At 42.6% G+C, this 16,390-nt stretch overlaps 1 protein-coding gene across 1 annotated transcript; it reads right to left on the bottom strand.

Annotated features, from left to right (window-relative positions):
- Positions 1-1,118: 1,118 nt before the first annotated feature.
- On the bottom strand, positions 1,119-16,116 carry nptx2a (neuronal pentraxin 2a). Its single transcript, XM_064985701.1, has 5 exons — positions 15,222-16,116; positions 11,298-11,547; positions 8,778-9,022; positions 4,222-4,401; positions 1,119-3,579 (listed from the first exon to the last, which is right to left on the bottom strand). The coding sequence occupies exons 1-5, from the start codon at positions 15,666-15,668 to the stop codon at positions 3,352-3,354; spliced, it is 1,350 nt and encodes a 449-aa protein (XP_064841773.1). The 5' UTR covers positions 15,669-16,116; the 3' UTR covers positions 1,119-3,351.
- Between the last annotated feature and the right edge of the window lie 274 nt (positions 16,117-16,390).

Raw genomic sequence — 16,390 nt, 5'->3', positions numbered from 1 at the left:
AAGTTTAGTGTAGAATTATCCACCTTAATTCTCAAGCAGTGTGCTCTCCCTCCATCTCCTCAGCCCTTGTCAAAAAGCTACAGTTTACTGAACGACTATTTCCATCCTCTTGTTTACAGTCAGTAATTGGGCTTGATTTACAATGCATTCACAATGTGACCCCCTGGGGTGCCGCGGCAACACATGAATTAAGCAATAGTGCCAACCGTGACAGCTCAAGCAGAGAACACGGAGAGAGGAGAGCTCTCGAACGCAACACAACGTGCCCTACATTACCGCTGCTGCTTCCCATAATCCACTGAGGCCGATTTTTCATTTCCACCTGGAAGGCTGCCAGCCAGAGGATTTCTCCGCTGTTGATAACATTCCACGGATGGATGGATGGATGGATAGAGAGATAGATAGATAGAGAGAGAGAGAGAGAGAGAAAACATCCATTCATATCCTCTGGGTTCAGACTCATTGCACACAACATGACACCTCTCCTGACTGTGTGTCTATAGTCGACAAGCGCAACAAATAAGACCGGTGTTACAAAGTATACAATCGCATTCTGGCAGTTTACAAGCCTTATGAAAGAGAGATGTCAGAGTAGCCTACTGGTTAGAGCGTTGGACTAGCGTTGGACTAGTAACCGAAAGGTTGCAAGGTCAAATCCCCGAGCTGACAAGGTACAAATTTGTCGTTCTGCACCTGAACAGGCAGTTAACCCACCGTTCCTAGGATATCATTGAAAATAAGAATTTGTTCTTAACTGCCTTACCTAGGTAAAAAAAATGAAATATGTGTTTAGTTATGATTATTCTGTATTGATAGAAAGGAATGCAGTTTGAGTAGCCACTGACCCTAGCTAATCTTAACAGGACAGAGGTGCTCACATGGGATTATATATATTCCTACTACAGTGAAATAGCCGATCCATGAGTATTTAGTATAGTTTGATTACAAGGAGGGTTTTTAAATATGTTGCATTATCTTTAATGTCTTTCAATAAGGTTAAGGGATATCCATTCTCCCCTTTCTCCCTGCACCAGCCTCCACTGCACTCCGCAGCTGACCCATGATTCTATTCAACACTTGAACTCTTTCTGATGTCACGATTTTCAGGCAATTGTTCGTATTTGGATTTGGAATATTTTATTAGGTGCAAGAGGACATCCAACCACACTGCATGGAGACACAGAACATAAAGGGTGAAGATGAGGTTAAAACAAAAGTTGAATCATTTTTGTTTCTCATTTCTCTTTTCACAATTCCAAGGTTGCACTGTAGGAAAAAAATACAAATGATATTTGCTGAACTGAAAGATAGACGTTGTAAAAAAAAAAAAGTTAGTGCAATGATGTCCGAGGTGAAAAACAGTGTTGTTTTCAGTAACTTCTCTGTGGTTGTAACATCCCAAACGGACGTGGCTGTTTCACCATAAAGGATTACAGCTTCATGGTTTGAATCATCCGCACACAAAATGCACATTCGGTGCTGAAGAAAAGGCCATTGAACATTTTAAAAGAAGGTGTCCTTCTTCCACTAACACTCTGAATGAAATAGTGACTCAGTGCAGGGAACCACATTAACTCATGAGCAGAAATTATAATAAAATACAAGAAATTAAATCTTCTCTACAGAAATAAAAACCGACATTTATATAACACATAAAAGGACATTCATATATAGAATAACTTTTAAATGTTCTAAAATGATAGGTGTGTACCCCTTTAAAACATTACTGCATTATATCATACTCAAAGGCCATCAGAAATGTTCTGAATCCCACTGTTCTGTTTTTACAAACATATACATTTCCAAGATGTCCCAAAGGAAAGGAAGAGACAAAGGTCCATTTGTTTCCTAACATCAGGTTAGTCCTCTGCATTCTCCATAACCAGATAATGGTTGAATTGACAGGCATTGTGGTATTGTGTTGCAGCTAAACAAGTATGAACAGCGTTGAAGAAGCAAACTTGACACACATGTATCTACTGCACCATATTTCAAATCACTGTCATTTAAATGGACTGGAATGAAGCACAATATTAATTCAGAACGTGGTTCTTTTTTCTTACAGTATCTCTAAGGAAATTAAAGACATATTCTACAAACAGAAACATAGCAAAGTGTTCCAGTGCTTTTTGCCTTGTTCCAACCAGAAACATTCAGATCTCTCCTCATCTTTAGTTTCACAGTCTTCATTTTCATAGCGTCTCTCTGGCTTATAGAAAAATGCCTCTATATTATACAATGCAACGGGATAGTAAAATAGCTCACATTCATCTTCTCATTCATTTGACAAACATGATATTTACTATCACAGATTATGGATAAAATCCTTCCTTGAAGGTCATCCAGTCCCTGGCTTCCCATTCCAACCCACGCTCCCCCAGTGTGGCACACAGAGCGCTGAATTCCAGTCCTCGGCAGCTTTCCGACTTTGCTTTTAACCTGCCTGGGCCGGCCGCTGCACAAAGCTGCTTGGGATGGCAGCTGCTCAAGGGGAGGAGAGGTATTAGAATAGATTTACAAGAATGTGAATGTCCTCGTCACTAATCTCTAGGGCCTTTTACACAACGAGAGTGTGCACACACACACACACAAACTGCTATTACAGTAAACACACCCACCTGTGCATGTACATACGCACACACATATACACACATACACTACGCATGCATTAACTTTGGCACTCAATACTCTCAGTGACAAGTCAAAACACATGCACACGTTTAAAATGACTCCACATGAAGTCAATGGTCCACTGTTGCCTTAACATCCTCTACTCATCAATATCCCTCCCTGGAACATGGGGGTTCTTTTTACTGCAAAGGAACACAAGCTCACATAACGTACTGGAGAAGTTTGCCATGCAACTCAGAAATAGCTGTCCACACAACACAATAAAAGCTTCTATGGGTTATATATTAGCTCACATTCACTGAGTACAGTACAGTGCTCGATTATCAGTTTGAAATGCCTTAGAGAGGAGCTGTGTTCAAACATGACTCAGTCAAAAGGATCTCTAGTTAAAGGAGTAAAAGACAGAATACAGAGTATAGAGTCCTCAGTCTCAAGTGGGTTCTCTGTAAAATCCTCTGGTTAGAATCACGTTGGAATGGGCATGAACTTGTGAGCCATGTACTAAAGCATGGAAAATCACAGCAAAACACATTGGGAAAACAAGAAGTTGACCCATTTACTAGATCTAGGTCTGTAAACAAAGGCAATACCCGTTGAGCCCTTTTTCCTCCTTGAGGGGTGTTTCTGAAGCAGCACAGAGAGCACGGAACCAGAACCACCTCTCAAGCCTCCGGAACCTTCGGAACCCAGTGTCATAACAACGTTACACATCCAACTCCTTTACGGTTCGAACATACGGTCCTCGCAGATCTCCAACGCCACCTTGGATGCTCCTCCCATGACTTCGACGTTGGTGTCGATCCAGGGAACAATGTTCCCGGGCATGTAGGAGGAGCAGTTGGCCATTCCCATGATGTCCACAGGCCGGAGGACCCGGTCCCACATGTTGAACTGGCTCAGCTCGCCAACGAAGGCCTGGGTGGCGTCGAAACGACCCCCCACCATGTCCTGTAGAGGGAGAGGGACTGTGTTTAAAATCCCATCAGTATACAGAAACGTCATAGCCTGGGTGATTCATTGTTTCTGCCTTCAACAAGAATTCAAAGACATCAACAATTTTGCCAAAACTGGAAGAGAAAGACAATTCAAATAAATTGTCTGATAGATGAGACAGATCTATTGCTCTGCTATTGGTTTCCTCTGTGCGTCTGTCATTTCCCTCTGCAATTGCAATTTTATCCGTGAAAGACACACTACATGCATTGTAGCTTTCCACATAGACTAGCACCACACGTGCTGAACAAAGTAGTCCACCCAATGTGACCCAACAGCTACGTAGTGTTACATTAATGGGTCCCTATGGGAACTATCTTAATAGCGTCAGTGTTCTGTACTACATGGCTGTAGAGATAGTAAGGTGCTGTCATGGAGATATCTGTTGGAGTGTCACACTAACAATGCTCCCATGGGTGCGCTGTCACTGGTTAAGGCAGGCAGAGAGGTGAGGTAATGATAAAGGAGTGTTGATAGCGTGACAAGAGCCTTGCCTCCCCCTTCTCCCCTGTTCATCTCTCCCTCTCCAGGGGAACACACACTCCCTCCCACTCTCCCTCTCCGGTGGGAGTAGATCAGAGCCTGGCTGAGCCTCACCTGTTCCTGTCCCAGGATGATCACCCCTCCAGGTTTAATTGGGTGCCAGGGGGCCAGGTTCTCCCCGGTGCCCAGCCTCTCCCCGTCCTGGTACGCCTCCCAGAAGCCGTCCCGCGTCGTCCAGGTGATGCATATGTGGTGCCAGCGGCCGTCGCTCACCGACAGGGGCAACTGGGCCACCTGGGTAGAAGGGTGAGATGGGCAGTACAACCTTAGATGGGATTCACTTTTAATTGTAAGCCGCTCTGGATAAGAGTGTCTGCTAAGTGACTCAAATGTAAATGTAGAATACTTATTGGGCAAAGAGGGTAAGAGGGGCAAGGAGGGTAATTCATGTTAGAGGGGCTATACTAACTGGGGCAAAAGGGGCAAGAGAACACCTGTGTTTATTCTGTTGAGCCTTTAGTCTTTGTGTGGTGAATCTTAATTTCCATTTACGTCCAATTTTTACTTAGTCATGCATGGATGTCTATGGGAAACTTTAAAAAACATTCACTCAAGTAAAGGATAGGATTCCCCTTAAGAGCTTATTGTAGACTTTACTATCAGGGAGAATATCCCAGGGCAGATAGGGCAATAGAGCTCAAGTTGAACCGTACAATCTGCCGTAAGAGGCCAGAGAGCACTAGTACTACATATCACTGGGGCAGATGGCACAATGAAGCTTTGACTGAGACACACAACACAGGACCAAATGGAGCAAGACAACACCAGCACTTTACAAATAGCTTATAAACAGTAAAGTGACACAGGGACAATATACTGTAGAAATCGCAGTCATATGGGATTGCACTTCGAAAACAAGAGCAGAAAGAAATAGCACAGGTTACGAAAGGTTACAACATTCAGCGCTTTACCCAGACTTTACAATGACATCATGGTCCACAGAGGATTCAGCATAGGGGAGAATGGCAGTGGAAGTCATTAGCTTTATATAGAGGTTCTATATGAGCCATAGAGACCATGAAATGCAGAGGCTACTGCCAACAATTTCCTGTCTCCTCTTAATCCCTCCCATGAGAAACTAGACGCTTGACCTCCAAAGGTGTTCCAGCATATCACATTTACACTAAAGTCAATCAGACAGAGCATTGATACTGTGGACCTAATTACTGCCCTCTAGTAATATCCCTGAGCCTTAGTCAACCTGAGGACGTTAGGTCTGATATCATACCCGGAGCCAGGAGTTTCTCCCTGACAGTGTGAGCTGGAAACAAACACAGGAACTGTTGTTTACATAGGGCCCGGCAGATTAAACAGTTGCAGAATGTCTTTTAGTCCACCTCAATATTTCAATAAACATTCTCTAATCAAAGCTCTGACAAAGGCTGTGAGGCCCAAACATTTGCAAAAAATAAACAACAAGTGATGAGGGAGTTTATTTTCTATGAACAATTATTCAACATTTCCTAGAATGCACCTGCAAGCAATCCGTAAAGGTGTGAGGGCATTTCATGTTTTAGATCCGACAGGTGCAGAAAGAAATTCAATAAAACCACCCCATCCGGGTATTGACTAAACCCAAACCAACCACTACATCAAAAGATGTTTTAACTTCACTCTTGTCCAATAGGCAGCCAACTGCTGCGAAAGTCTTGATAAAAGAAGTTCACTGTGGATATATTGTGGCATTAGGAAAGCTTTAAAGGACTGGTTCAATATTTTTTACCTAATCTGTATTTTGGATGTAAATGTTATCTTATAGAGGGTCCAGACACTTTTCTTTGTGATTTGACTGATTTTACTCAGTGATTTTACTTGGTTTTAAGAAACATGTGGCCCCCAGAATATAGACTTTATCAATGCTCGTTCTGCAATATGGGGGCTCCGGAAAAACAACGGCTCCAAAAATACCCAAACAAGTCCTTTTAGGAACGACAAACCTCTCACTATAGTGATGCCGGTCTTTAGATGTTATACACATTACATTATGCATTTCCAAACTTTATCCGCAAAGTTATATTCCATTTTATGCAACTCAAGTGGTTTCCAGCTGTGCTACACAGAGAAGTATGTTTCTCAAAGACAAGTGAAATTGCTAAAGTATCTGGATCCTTCTGAAGTCGTCATTTACATCCAAAATAGAGATACTGTTCTATAATAGTGAACAAATCCTTTCACTCTTTGCAGAAGACAAAAGAGTGAGATGCAACAGGAATGTTGAATGGATTTGATCCAGGGAAGATATTCTCTCTATTTTTAATGAATCTCATTTTGGAGCACTAGAGCATTTGCACCAGATGAATGGTGTACCATTGACAAAAGAACATGGTGTAACATTGTCACCATGCAGACCTGGGTCATGTTAGTTTTAAAACATGTTGAAATGAAAATTAGTGTTATATTCATGGTTTCATCTTCTCTCACACATACACTCTCTGACCCTCTCTTTCCTCCTCTCTCACACTCACTAACACTTTCATTGGTTCCTTGGTTCTCTGGTGCTGCATTGGTTCCTCTATTATCTGGTGCTGTATTGGTTCCTCTATTCTCTGGTGCTGTATTGGGTCCTCTATTCTCTGGTGCTGTATTGGTTCCTCTGTTCTCTGGTGCTGTATTGGGTCCTCTGTTCTCTGGTGCTGTATTGGTTCCTTTGTTCTCTGGTGCTGTATTGGTTCCTCTGTTCTCTGGTGCTGTATTGGTTCTTCTGTTCTCAGGTGCTGTATTGGTTACTCTATTCTCTGGTGCTGTATTGGTTCCTCTGTTCTCTGGTGCTGTATTGGGTCCTCTGTTCTCTGGTGCTGTATTGGTTCCTTTGTTCTCTGGTGCTGTATTGGTTCCTCTGTTCTCTGGTGCTGTATTGGTTCCTATATTCTCTGGTGCTGTATTGGTTGTTTACATACTCATCTCACATGTATATACTGTACTCGATACCATCTACTGCATCTTGCCTATGCCGCCCTGTACCATCACTCATTCATATATCTTTATGTACATATTCTTTATCCCTTTACACGTATGTGTATAAGGTAGTAGTTTTGGAATTGTTAGCTAGATTACTCGTTGGTTATTACTGCATTGTCGGAACTAGAAGCACAAGCATTTCGCTACACTCGCATTAACATCTGCTAACCATGTATATGTGACAAATAAAATTTGATTTGATTTGATTTGGTTCCTCTATTCTCTGGTGCTGTATTGGGTCCTCTGTTCTCTGGTGCTGAATTGGGTCTTCTATTCTCTAGTGCTGTATTGGGTCCTCTATTATCTGGTGCTGTATTGGTTCCTCTATTCTCTGGTGCTGTATTGGTTCCTCTATTCTCTAGTGCTGTATTGGGTCCTCTATTCTCTAGTGCTGTATTGGGTCCTCTATTATCTGGTGCTGTATTGGTTCCCCTATTCTCTAGTGCTGTATTGGTTACTCTATTCTCTGGTGCTGTATTGGGTGCTCTGTTCTCTGGTGCTGTATTGGTTCCTCTATTCTCTGGTGCTGTATTGGGTCCTCTATTCTCTGGTGCTGTATTGGGTCCTCTATTCTCTGGAGCTGTATTGGGTCCTCTATTCTCTGGTGCTGTATTGGGTCCTCTATTCTCTGGTGCTGTATTGGGTCCTCTATTCTCTGGTGCTGTATTGGGTCCTCTATTCTCTGGTGCTGTATTGGTTCCTCTATTCTCTGGTGCTGTATTGGTTCCTCTATTCTCTGGTGCTGTATTGGTTCCTCTATTCTCTGGTGCTGTATTGGTTCCTCTGTTCTCTGGTGCTGTTTTGTATCCTCTATTCTCTGGTGCCTATCTTCCTGTATACTCTGCTCCTGCTCCCCCCTCCCCCATCTCCCCCTCCCTTCTCTCTCTCTCTCTCTCTCTCTCTCTCTCTCTCTCTCTCTCTCTTCCTTTCTAGTGTTTGTCTGACATACACATGTATAATGCATGGTGAAACCAGAACTGTGGGGAAAACTGGCTCTGCCAATAAACCAGATGCCCAACACAAACCCAAATCCAACCCCACAACCGAATAAACCCACCCTACTTCACTTCAGCCAAACTCTATTCCCTCTGAGCCCCTAGGTTCAGTTATCCAGCAGTAACGCACAGAAAAAATAACTATCAGTGTTGTTTATTCAAACACCACGATTGCCATGGTTGTATTCCTTTGAAGACAGAAACCGATGAAATATTAATTGTAGCTTCTTTTTGAGCACATTGGAAATGGTCTTCCTTCAAAAAGCATTGCTTAACAAGGGGGGGAAGTGTCTGATTCTCTGTATTAAATGTAAATATTGAAGCGACCTAAAGCCAACCTAGGACCCTCGACAAGAGGTGTGGGCCTCTTAGTGTAACGGCCATGGTGTTGTGTTGATAGTCGCTGGACCCAGGTTCAAGCACCTGTTGGGTCTACCCCTGACAACAGACTGGAAGGACTACAGCATGACTCCATTTCAGATCCCTTTCTGTGCTGGCTTGATCCTTCTGTGTCTATTCAATCGTCACGGTTTGTTTTTGGAATAGAAAATGCACAATGATTCATGCTCAACTGTAACCAAGTTCTTTAGAGTAAATGAGTCTTTCGTCGCCATAGCCCAGGAGTTGTTTTGTAATCAATAAAAGACTGGGCCTTACTTTGTCGTTGACCAACAGCTCTATGGGGTTGTTGCCCCACTCGATGAGCACGATCTCATTGGCCTGTCCTGGCACCCCGTAGGAGAAGGGGGTTCCTATACCAGGGCTGGCGCTGGACTTCAGCCACATACACACTGTGAAGGCATACATCTCAGGGAGACTCTTCTTGATGCGTCCGTATAGGTAGTTGGTGCGCAGGGGGAGAGACACCTTGAAATCCTCTGGGGACTTAAATGCGTTGTTACCTGAAGACAAACAGAGATGTGAAAATGATTAGATAATGATTAGATAGAGGTAGTATCCATCACTTTCATCGGTCATGACCTGCACTGTTCACATACACCACCGTGTCTGAGTCTGCCCACATAGGGGTTCGTATTGAACCGGCTGTAAGGGTTCGATGTTGGACTGTCGTAAATTGGCTGTCAGGGTTCGATGTTGGTGATGGTCATGGTGATGATGACAGCGGCGGTCGGTGCCGTTTAAGATGAGGGAGGACAATTATTTGTTTTATTATTTATTTATGTTACAGAATATTAGATGGCTGTCATTCATATTCCATTCACCCAGTTCAATGTAACACCCATAGGTTTAAGCTACTAAATTATGCTCAAATTTTCCCTGTACTACACACAGCCATCATGACGTTGCTACAATCTCGCCTATGAATTAAAGTTTACAACATACAGTAGGTGCACACAGGTTGAGAGAAAGATTTGAGTTGACAGACAGTGACACATTCAATACAGCCTTGCACAATCTTGCCTGTATCTAACTGATCTAGGGTGTAATCATTAGTCTAACAGTTGCAACACATCATCTGTCTATGATCAGGTGAAAAATATCTTTCCAAGCCAAACATTCATATCATAACCACTGCACACAGACTACTTCGTTGTCACCATATTAGCTAATGTAACGTCAGAGTCAATATAGCTAATGTAAATAACGCATTAGTAAACCTGCTACATTCATGCAGTACAGTGGACAGTTAGTAAGCAGGTTAGCAGTTACACTGGTGGGCCAGGGTCGCAAAAAATGAGTAAAACCAAAAGGTTACCTTGACTTGGAATAGTTCCAGTGTTGGATAGTCATAGCCAACTAGCTAACATACTGTAGCATCCCTCTGAGTCAGGTGTTTTTTTATTTTACCTTTATTTAACTAGGCAATTTTCAATGATGGCCTAAGAACAGTGGGTTAACTGCCTGTTCAAGGGCAGAATGACAGATTTGTACCTTGTCAGCTTGGGGATTTGAACTTGCAACCTTCCGGTTACTAGTCCAACGCTCTAACCACTAGGCTACCCTGCCACCCCATTTGAGAAGGCTAAACTAGCTAGCTGCATTTGCAAGTATAAAAAAATGATGAAATATAGCTATTTCTTTCTCTCTCTCTGTCTCTCTCGCTCCTCCTTCATTTTTTAAGAAATGAATTAGCCTAGGTAAAAAAAATGTGTCACCCATACGTAAAATGTATACACGCATGACCGTAAGTCGCTTTGGACAAAAGCAGCTGCTAAATGGCATACATTACGATGAGGATTGAACATTAATACACATGTGGATGGGCACTGGTTAGTGGAAGTATAGCAGCCTGTATTGTTTTCAGTCTTAATTGAAACATTGAGGAGGTGTCAGTAAGACAGCATATTGTATACACATCTGTTACAATGAGAGTGAGAGAGAATCAGAGACAGTCTGTCTTTCTGGAAGCAGTGAGAAGAGAGTGAGAGCCAAAGAGAGAGAGAAACACAGAGAAGAAAGCAAAAAATAATGAATTAGAAGGAGAGAGGGGCAGAATCAAAATGAGAAGACTCGGGTGCATGGAGAGAGCCTGATCAATGACAGACATCAGACGGTCTCTGCCTCCCCACCCAAATCTCAGCATAAGTCTCTGCTGCTATAGTAACAGCTATTGGGGATCCCAAATAAATGAAATAATGTATGTGTGTTGTAGTATCCAAAATAAGGAGGAAGAGGCAGTCACAGTCAGAATGTGAGTGGTTGGGTCTGTAGTCAAAGGAGGATCGAGAGGGATGATGAGGTTCCTGAATTTCTCTCCAGCTTTTTTCTGATCTCCAACAGAGAGAGAAAATAAGCAAGGAGAGGCAGAGAGAGAGATAGAGAGAGAGAGAATGGATGTGAGAATCAAAGAAAGAGAAACAGCAAGATAAGGCCACAGAGAGAGGATGCAGTGGGAGGTGAGTTTTTGGGGACCTGCAAAAATAGAGTGAGAAAGGGAGTGAGGGTGGGAACGAGGGGAGTGAGGGGGAATAAACCCCCTACTCTCCAGCTCTGTGATCCCCTCTAGCCTGGGTAAATAAAGCTGTAGAGTGAGAAAGAGTAAAAGAGCAAGATAGAATGAGGAAAAACAGAGGGTGAGAATGACAACTACAGCTTCCCTTACTTCTCTCCAGCTCTGTGATCCTCTGGCCTGGGTAAATAAAGATGGAGACTGAGAAAGAGTGAGGATAAGAAATAGTAAGATTGAGGGAAGGTCAGTGAGAACATATCCCTTACTTCTCTCCAGCTCTGTGATCCTCTCCAGCAGTGAGGTGAGGGTGCTCTCGGTACGCTGACGGTGGGCAGCCGTCTCGTTGTACAGCTGGCTCTTCTCTTCCTCCAGCTCGGCCACCTTCCTCAGAAGCTGGCCCTCTAGGGCCCCCAAACGGTGCTTCAGCAGCTCCCGCAGCTCCGCCGGTAGGGGCCCCACTGCATTCCCACCCGCACCTGCTGCTGCTGCTGACGTGTTGGCACGCAACTGCTGCTGCTGTGGTTGAGGGAGGAGAGAGAGAGAGTTAATCCCCTATCCAGACGTTCTGTCGTTCAGTCACAGGTTGTGTTCTGCTGTGTTCAGAGTGGAGGTAGGATCAAGGAACAGGGACAATATACTGTATATGTTGGGGAGGTCCTATCAGGGACCCGTTGAAGTAATAATTAAGTGCATCACCCCAAACACAAAAACAAACACACACAAGCACACTTTTGAAAATGATTCATTTGAATTCGACCTGCTTATTTATGAGGGGTCTAACCCCAGAGGATGAAATTTGCCTTTGATTTTTTTGTCATGTATTAAGCATATATGTGGAGAGAGAGAGGAAGAGAGCCAGAAGGAAAGAGAGAGAAATATATATATACAGTTGAAGTCAGAAGCTTACATACACTTTGGTTGGAGTTGTTAAAACTCGATTTTCAACCACTCCACAAATTTCTTGTTCACAAACTATAGTTTTGTCAAGTCAGTTAGGACATCTACTTTGTGCATGACACAATTGTTTACAGACAGATTATTTCACTTATTCCACTGTATCACAATTCCAGTGGGTCAGAGTTTTACATACACTAAGTTGACTGTGCCTTTAATCAGCTTGGAACATTCAATTAACTATGTCATGGCTTTAGAAGCTTCCGATAGGCTAATTGACATCATTTGAGTCAATTGAGGTTTACCTGTGGATGTATTTCAAGGCCTACCTTCAAACTCAGTGCCTCTTTGCTTGACATCATGGGAAAATCAAAACAAATCAGCCAAGACCTCATAAAAAAAAATAGAGACCTCCACAAGTCTGGTTCATCCTTGGGAGCAATTTCCAAATGCCTGAAGGTACCACGTTCATCTGTACAAACAATAGTGTGCAATTATAAACACAATGGGATCACGCAGCCGTCATACCGCTCAGGAAGGAGATGCGTTCTGTCTCCTAGAGATGAATGTACTTTGGTGCGAAACGTGCAAATTAATCACAGAACAACAGCAAAGGACCTTGTGAAGATGCTGGAGGAAACAGGTACAAAGTATCTATATCCACAGTAAAACCAGTCCTATAAAGGCCTCTCGGCAAGGAAGAAGCCACTGCTCTGAAACCGCCACAAAAAAAGCCAGACTACGGTTTGCAACTGCACATGGGGACAAAGATCGTACTTGTTGGAGAAATGTCCTCTGGTCTGATGAAACAAAAATAGAACTGTTTGGCCATAATGACCATTGTTATATTTGGAGGAAAAAGGGGGAGGCTTGCAAGCCAAAGAACACCATCCCAACCATGAAGCACGGGGGTGGCAGCATCATGCTGTGGGGGTGCTTTTCTGCAGGAGGGACTGGTGCACTTCACAAAATAGATGGCATCATGAGGAAAGACAATGATGTGGATATATTGAAGCAACATCTCAAGACATGAGTCAGGAAGTTAAAGCTTGGTCGCAAATGGGTCTTCCAAATGGCCAATGACCCCGAGCATACTTCCAAAGTTGTGGCAAAATGGCTTAAGGACAACAAAGTCAAGGTATTGGCGTGGCCATCACAAAGCCCTGACCTCAATACTATAGAATATTTGTGGGCAGAACTGAAAAGGTGTGTGCAAGCAAGGAGGCCTACAAGTTACACCAGCTCTGTCAGAAGGAATGGGACAAAATTCACCCAACTTATTGTGGGAAGCTTTTGAAAGGCTACCCAAAACGTTTAAAGGCAATTGCTACCAAATACTAATTGAGTGTATGTAAACTTCCTACCCACTGGGAATGTGATGAAAGAAATAAAAGCTCAAATAAATAATTCTCTATTATTATTCTGACATTTCACATTCTTAAAAAAAAGAGGTGATCCTAACTGACCTAGGAGAGGGGATTTTTACTAGGATTAAATGTCAGGAATTGTGAAAAACTGAGTTTAAATGTATTTGGCTACGGTGAATGTAAACATCCGACTTCAACTGTATATATATACATGTATATATATATTCAGTTAAAACAATTACATTAAAGCGCAATAGGAAATAAATAGGTTTATACATCTCTCTCTCGCTCTCTCTCTCTATATATACATATATATTCAGTTAAAACAATTACATTAAAGCGCAATAGGAAATAAATAGGTTTATACATCTCTCTCTCTCTCTATATATATATATATATACATATATATTCAGTTAAAACAATTACATTAAAGCGCAATAGGAAATAAATAGGTTTATACATTCAGTTCAATTCATTCTCTCTCTCTCTCAGTTAAAACAATATATATTCAGTTAAAACAATTACTCAATAGGAAATAAATAGGTTTATATATATATATATATATATATATATATATATATATTCAGTTAAAACAATTACATTAAAGAGCAATAGGAAATAAATAGGTTATACATCTCTCTCTCTCTCACTCTCTCTCTCTCTCTAAATATATATATATTCAGTTAAAACAATTACATTAAAGTGCAATAGGAAATAAATAGGTTTATACATCTCTCTCCCTCTCTCTCTCTCTCTCTCTATATATATATATATATATATATAGAGAGAAAGAGAGAGAGAAATGTAAACCTATTTATTTCCTATTGCACTTTAATGTAATTGTTTTATCAGTTTTATTCCACTCTGTGCAATCATGTATTATATCTACTAACGACATAAAGGATTGGTGCTTATAGATAAAGGCTACATCAGCCTCAAACGGATTGCACAGTTACAATAACATACATGACCTCAATATTATCAGAGAGATACGGCTGAGTCTCAAATAGTACCCTTTTCCTTGTAGTGCACTTTAAAGGTAACAGGGTGCCATTTGGGATGCAAACAGAGATACGATCATCATGAAGCCACGTGAAACCAGCACACTCATTCCCTGGCACCAGAAAAAAATGCTATCTGTGTGATTGTGATTATGCCCGTGGCTGCCACTCCCACATGACTTTGATTGTGACGACAAGATAATAGATTCATGAGATGAATCACTTTAACTAAGCAAGCTGTGGGCATCATAGAATTAGAATGGGATTATATGGTGGGCATACCCGCAATATGCCTTTTTTTCTCGGTCTGTTTGCTGCATAGATAGGACCTCATCCATGATACAGTGGATACAAAGCCAGGGGAAATGTTTGTATGATTTGTGACATAAATTGCAAAAGCAGTTGGAAAAATGACAAGACTGCGTGTGGTGCCACATAGAAAAATGAATATGAATGATTGAAAATGCACATCTCTGCTCGACTTCTCCACGGATGGTGCCTGACACTTTTGACACCAATTTATGTGTGCTGATTGTCTATTCATATCAGCTGCGTTGATTCATCAAGGATAAGCAGCATGCTTCTGACATACTACACTACATTACCCTTTGAGGTTAAGGAAGAGTAAGCGGGGAGAGTCTTATCGTGCAGGCTACATTCAGTATCAGACATGTCTGATGTGGTGGGTGCTACACATGTGTGGTGAAAAGGTAAAGGGGCTGAGTGACCTCCATACACAATGTCAGAGTGAAATGAAAAGCATGATCATTATAATTTACTGGAGCTATATCCACAAACATCCATATTCATATAGGGGTATATTCATATATTAACCTCCATACAAAAATGCTACAGTGTATAATAATAAAAAATACATTTGACCTGAATGATATAATTTACTGTAGCCACCACAGCCTCGTTATCTCACCTCCAGATTCTCCAAGCGACCCTTGAGCCCCTGCATGGTCTTTCCCAGCTGGTCTATAGTTTCTGTGGGGTCCCTGGGAAGGTCTCCCATTGTGTTCTTACTGTAGTCCTTCCGCCTGGAGCTCTGGCCCCTGGACCTGCTCGCAGAGTCCTCCGCGGCCGCCTCGCAGCGGGCCAGTTTGGAGTTCAGCTCCTTGATAGTGCCCTGCTGACTCACGATAGTCTCCTTCTGTTGGAGGATGTTCTCCCGGAGTTGGAGGATGGTGTTCCGTAGCTCGTCCTCCACGGGGCTGGTGCTCTGCACGCGGTTACCGTTGGGGTCGAACGAGCAGCTAGGGTCGGCGCCCGCCGGGATGGCGGAGCAGAAGAAGCGGCTACCTGTCGCATCCTGAGCGCGCACCGTGCGTCCACTCACTAGGTATAAAAGTCCAACTAAGAAAGCCAGCATGCCGGATACGAGCACAGATTTCTTGTAAATTTGGAAAACTCCTCCTCGCGAAATGAACGTTCTTAGTTGAGTCACATCGATAGGTTAAATAGCCTGGGATAAACTCTTGTCTTCAACACCAAAACGCACAATAACATAAATCAGATGGTAGACATAGTTCTGGACTTCGGAACTGACACGAGATCATTTACTGAAGTCAACAGAACTTCAAAACCATTTAGATTAATTGTTTGAGAGCTGCAATCAAATACTATCATAAGCCATCCAACCGCATAATGATAAATGCCCTAGTCGCAAATGACATAAAGCAATCCGTTTTCCCTCTCCAAACCTAAATAAAGTAATATCAAGGCAATTCTAATTTTTCCGAAAGAAAGTTACTATCCTGGTAAAAGGTGTAGAAGTGATTCTGGTCACGAAGTTGTTGCAGGTTGTTGGTGCTCGGAAAGGTTTCTCTCCACACAGTCCATGGTGCTGAAAAGACAGCGACCTAGCTTCAACAGATTAATATGGGGCGCGCGCGCGGACCGGGGCGCTCCCGCTCATCATCATCTGTTCATGCTCGCTGAGATTCGGACCACGTCATCATCAGATCCCAGCACAGACGAGTCATGCTTTGCCTTGTGAGATCTGTTCGATCTGTTTGTGAAAAGAGTGCGCGGAGCTTCATAAGTGAACACCATCCCGTGCATGCCAAAGTGTCTTTGGATGAGGTCTCTAAT

Source organism: Oncorhynchus masou, chromosome 14 (genome assembly GCF_036934945.1).
Source record: "Oncorhynchus masou masou isolate Uvic2021 chromosome 14, UVic_Omas_1.1, whole genome shotgun sequence".
NCBI lineage: Eukaryota > Metazoa > Chordata > Actinopteri > Salmoniformes > Salmonidae > Oncorhynchus > Oncorhynchus masou.
Note: the sequence above shows the minus strand (reverse complement) of the source record. Positions and strands in the feature narration are given on the sequence as shown.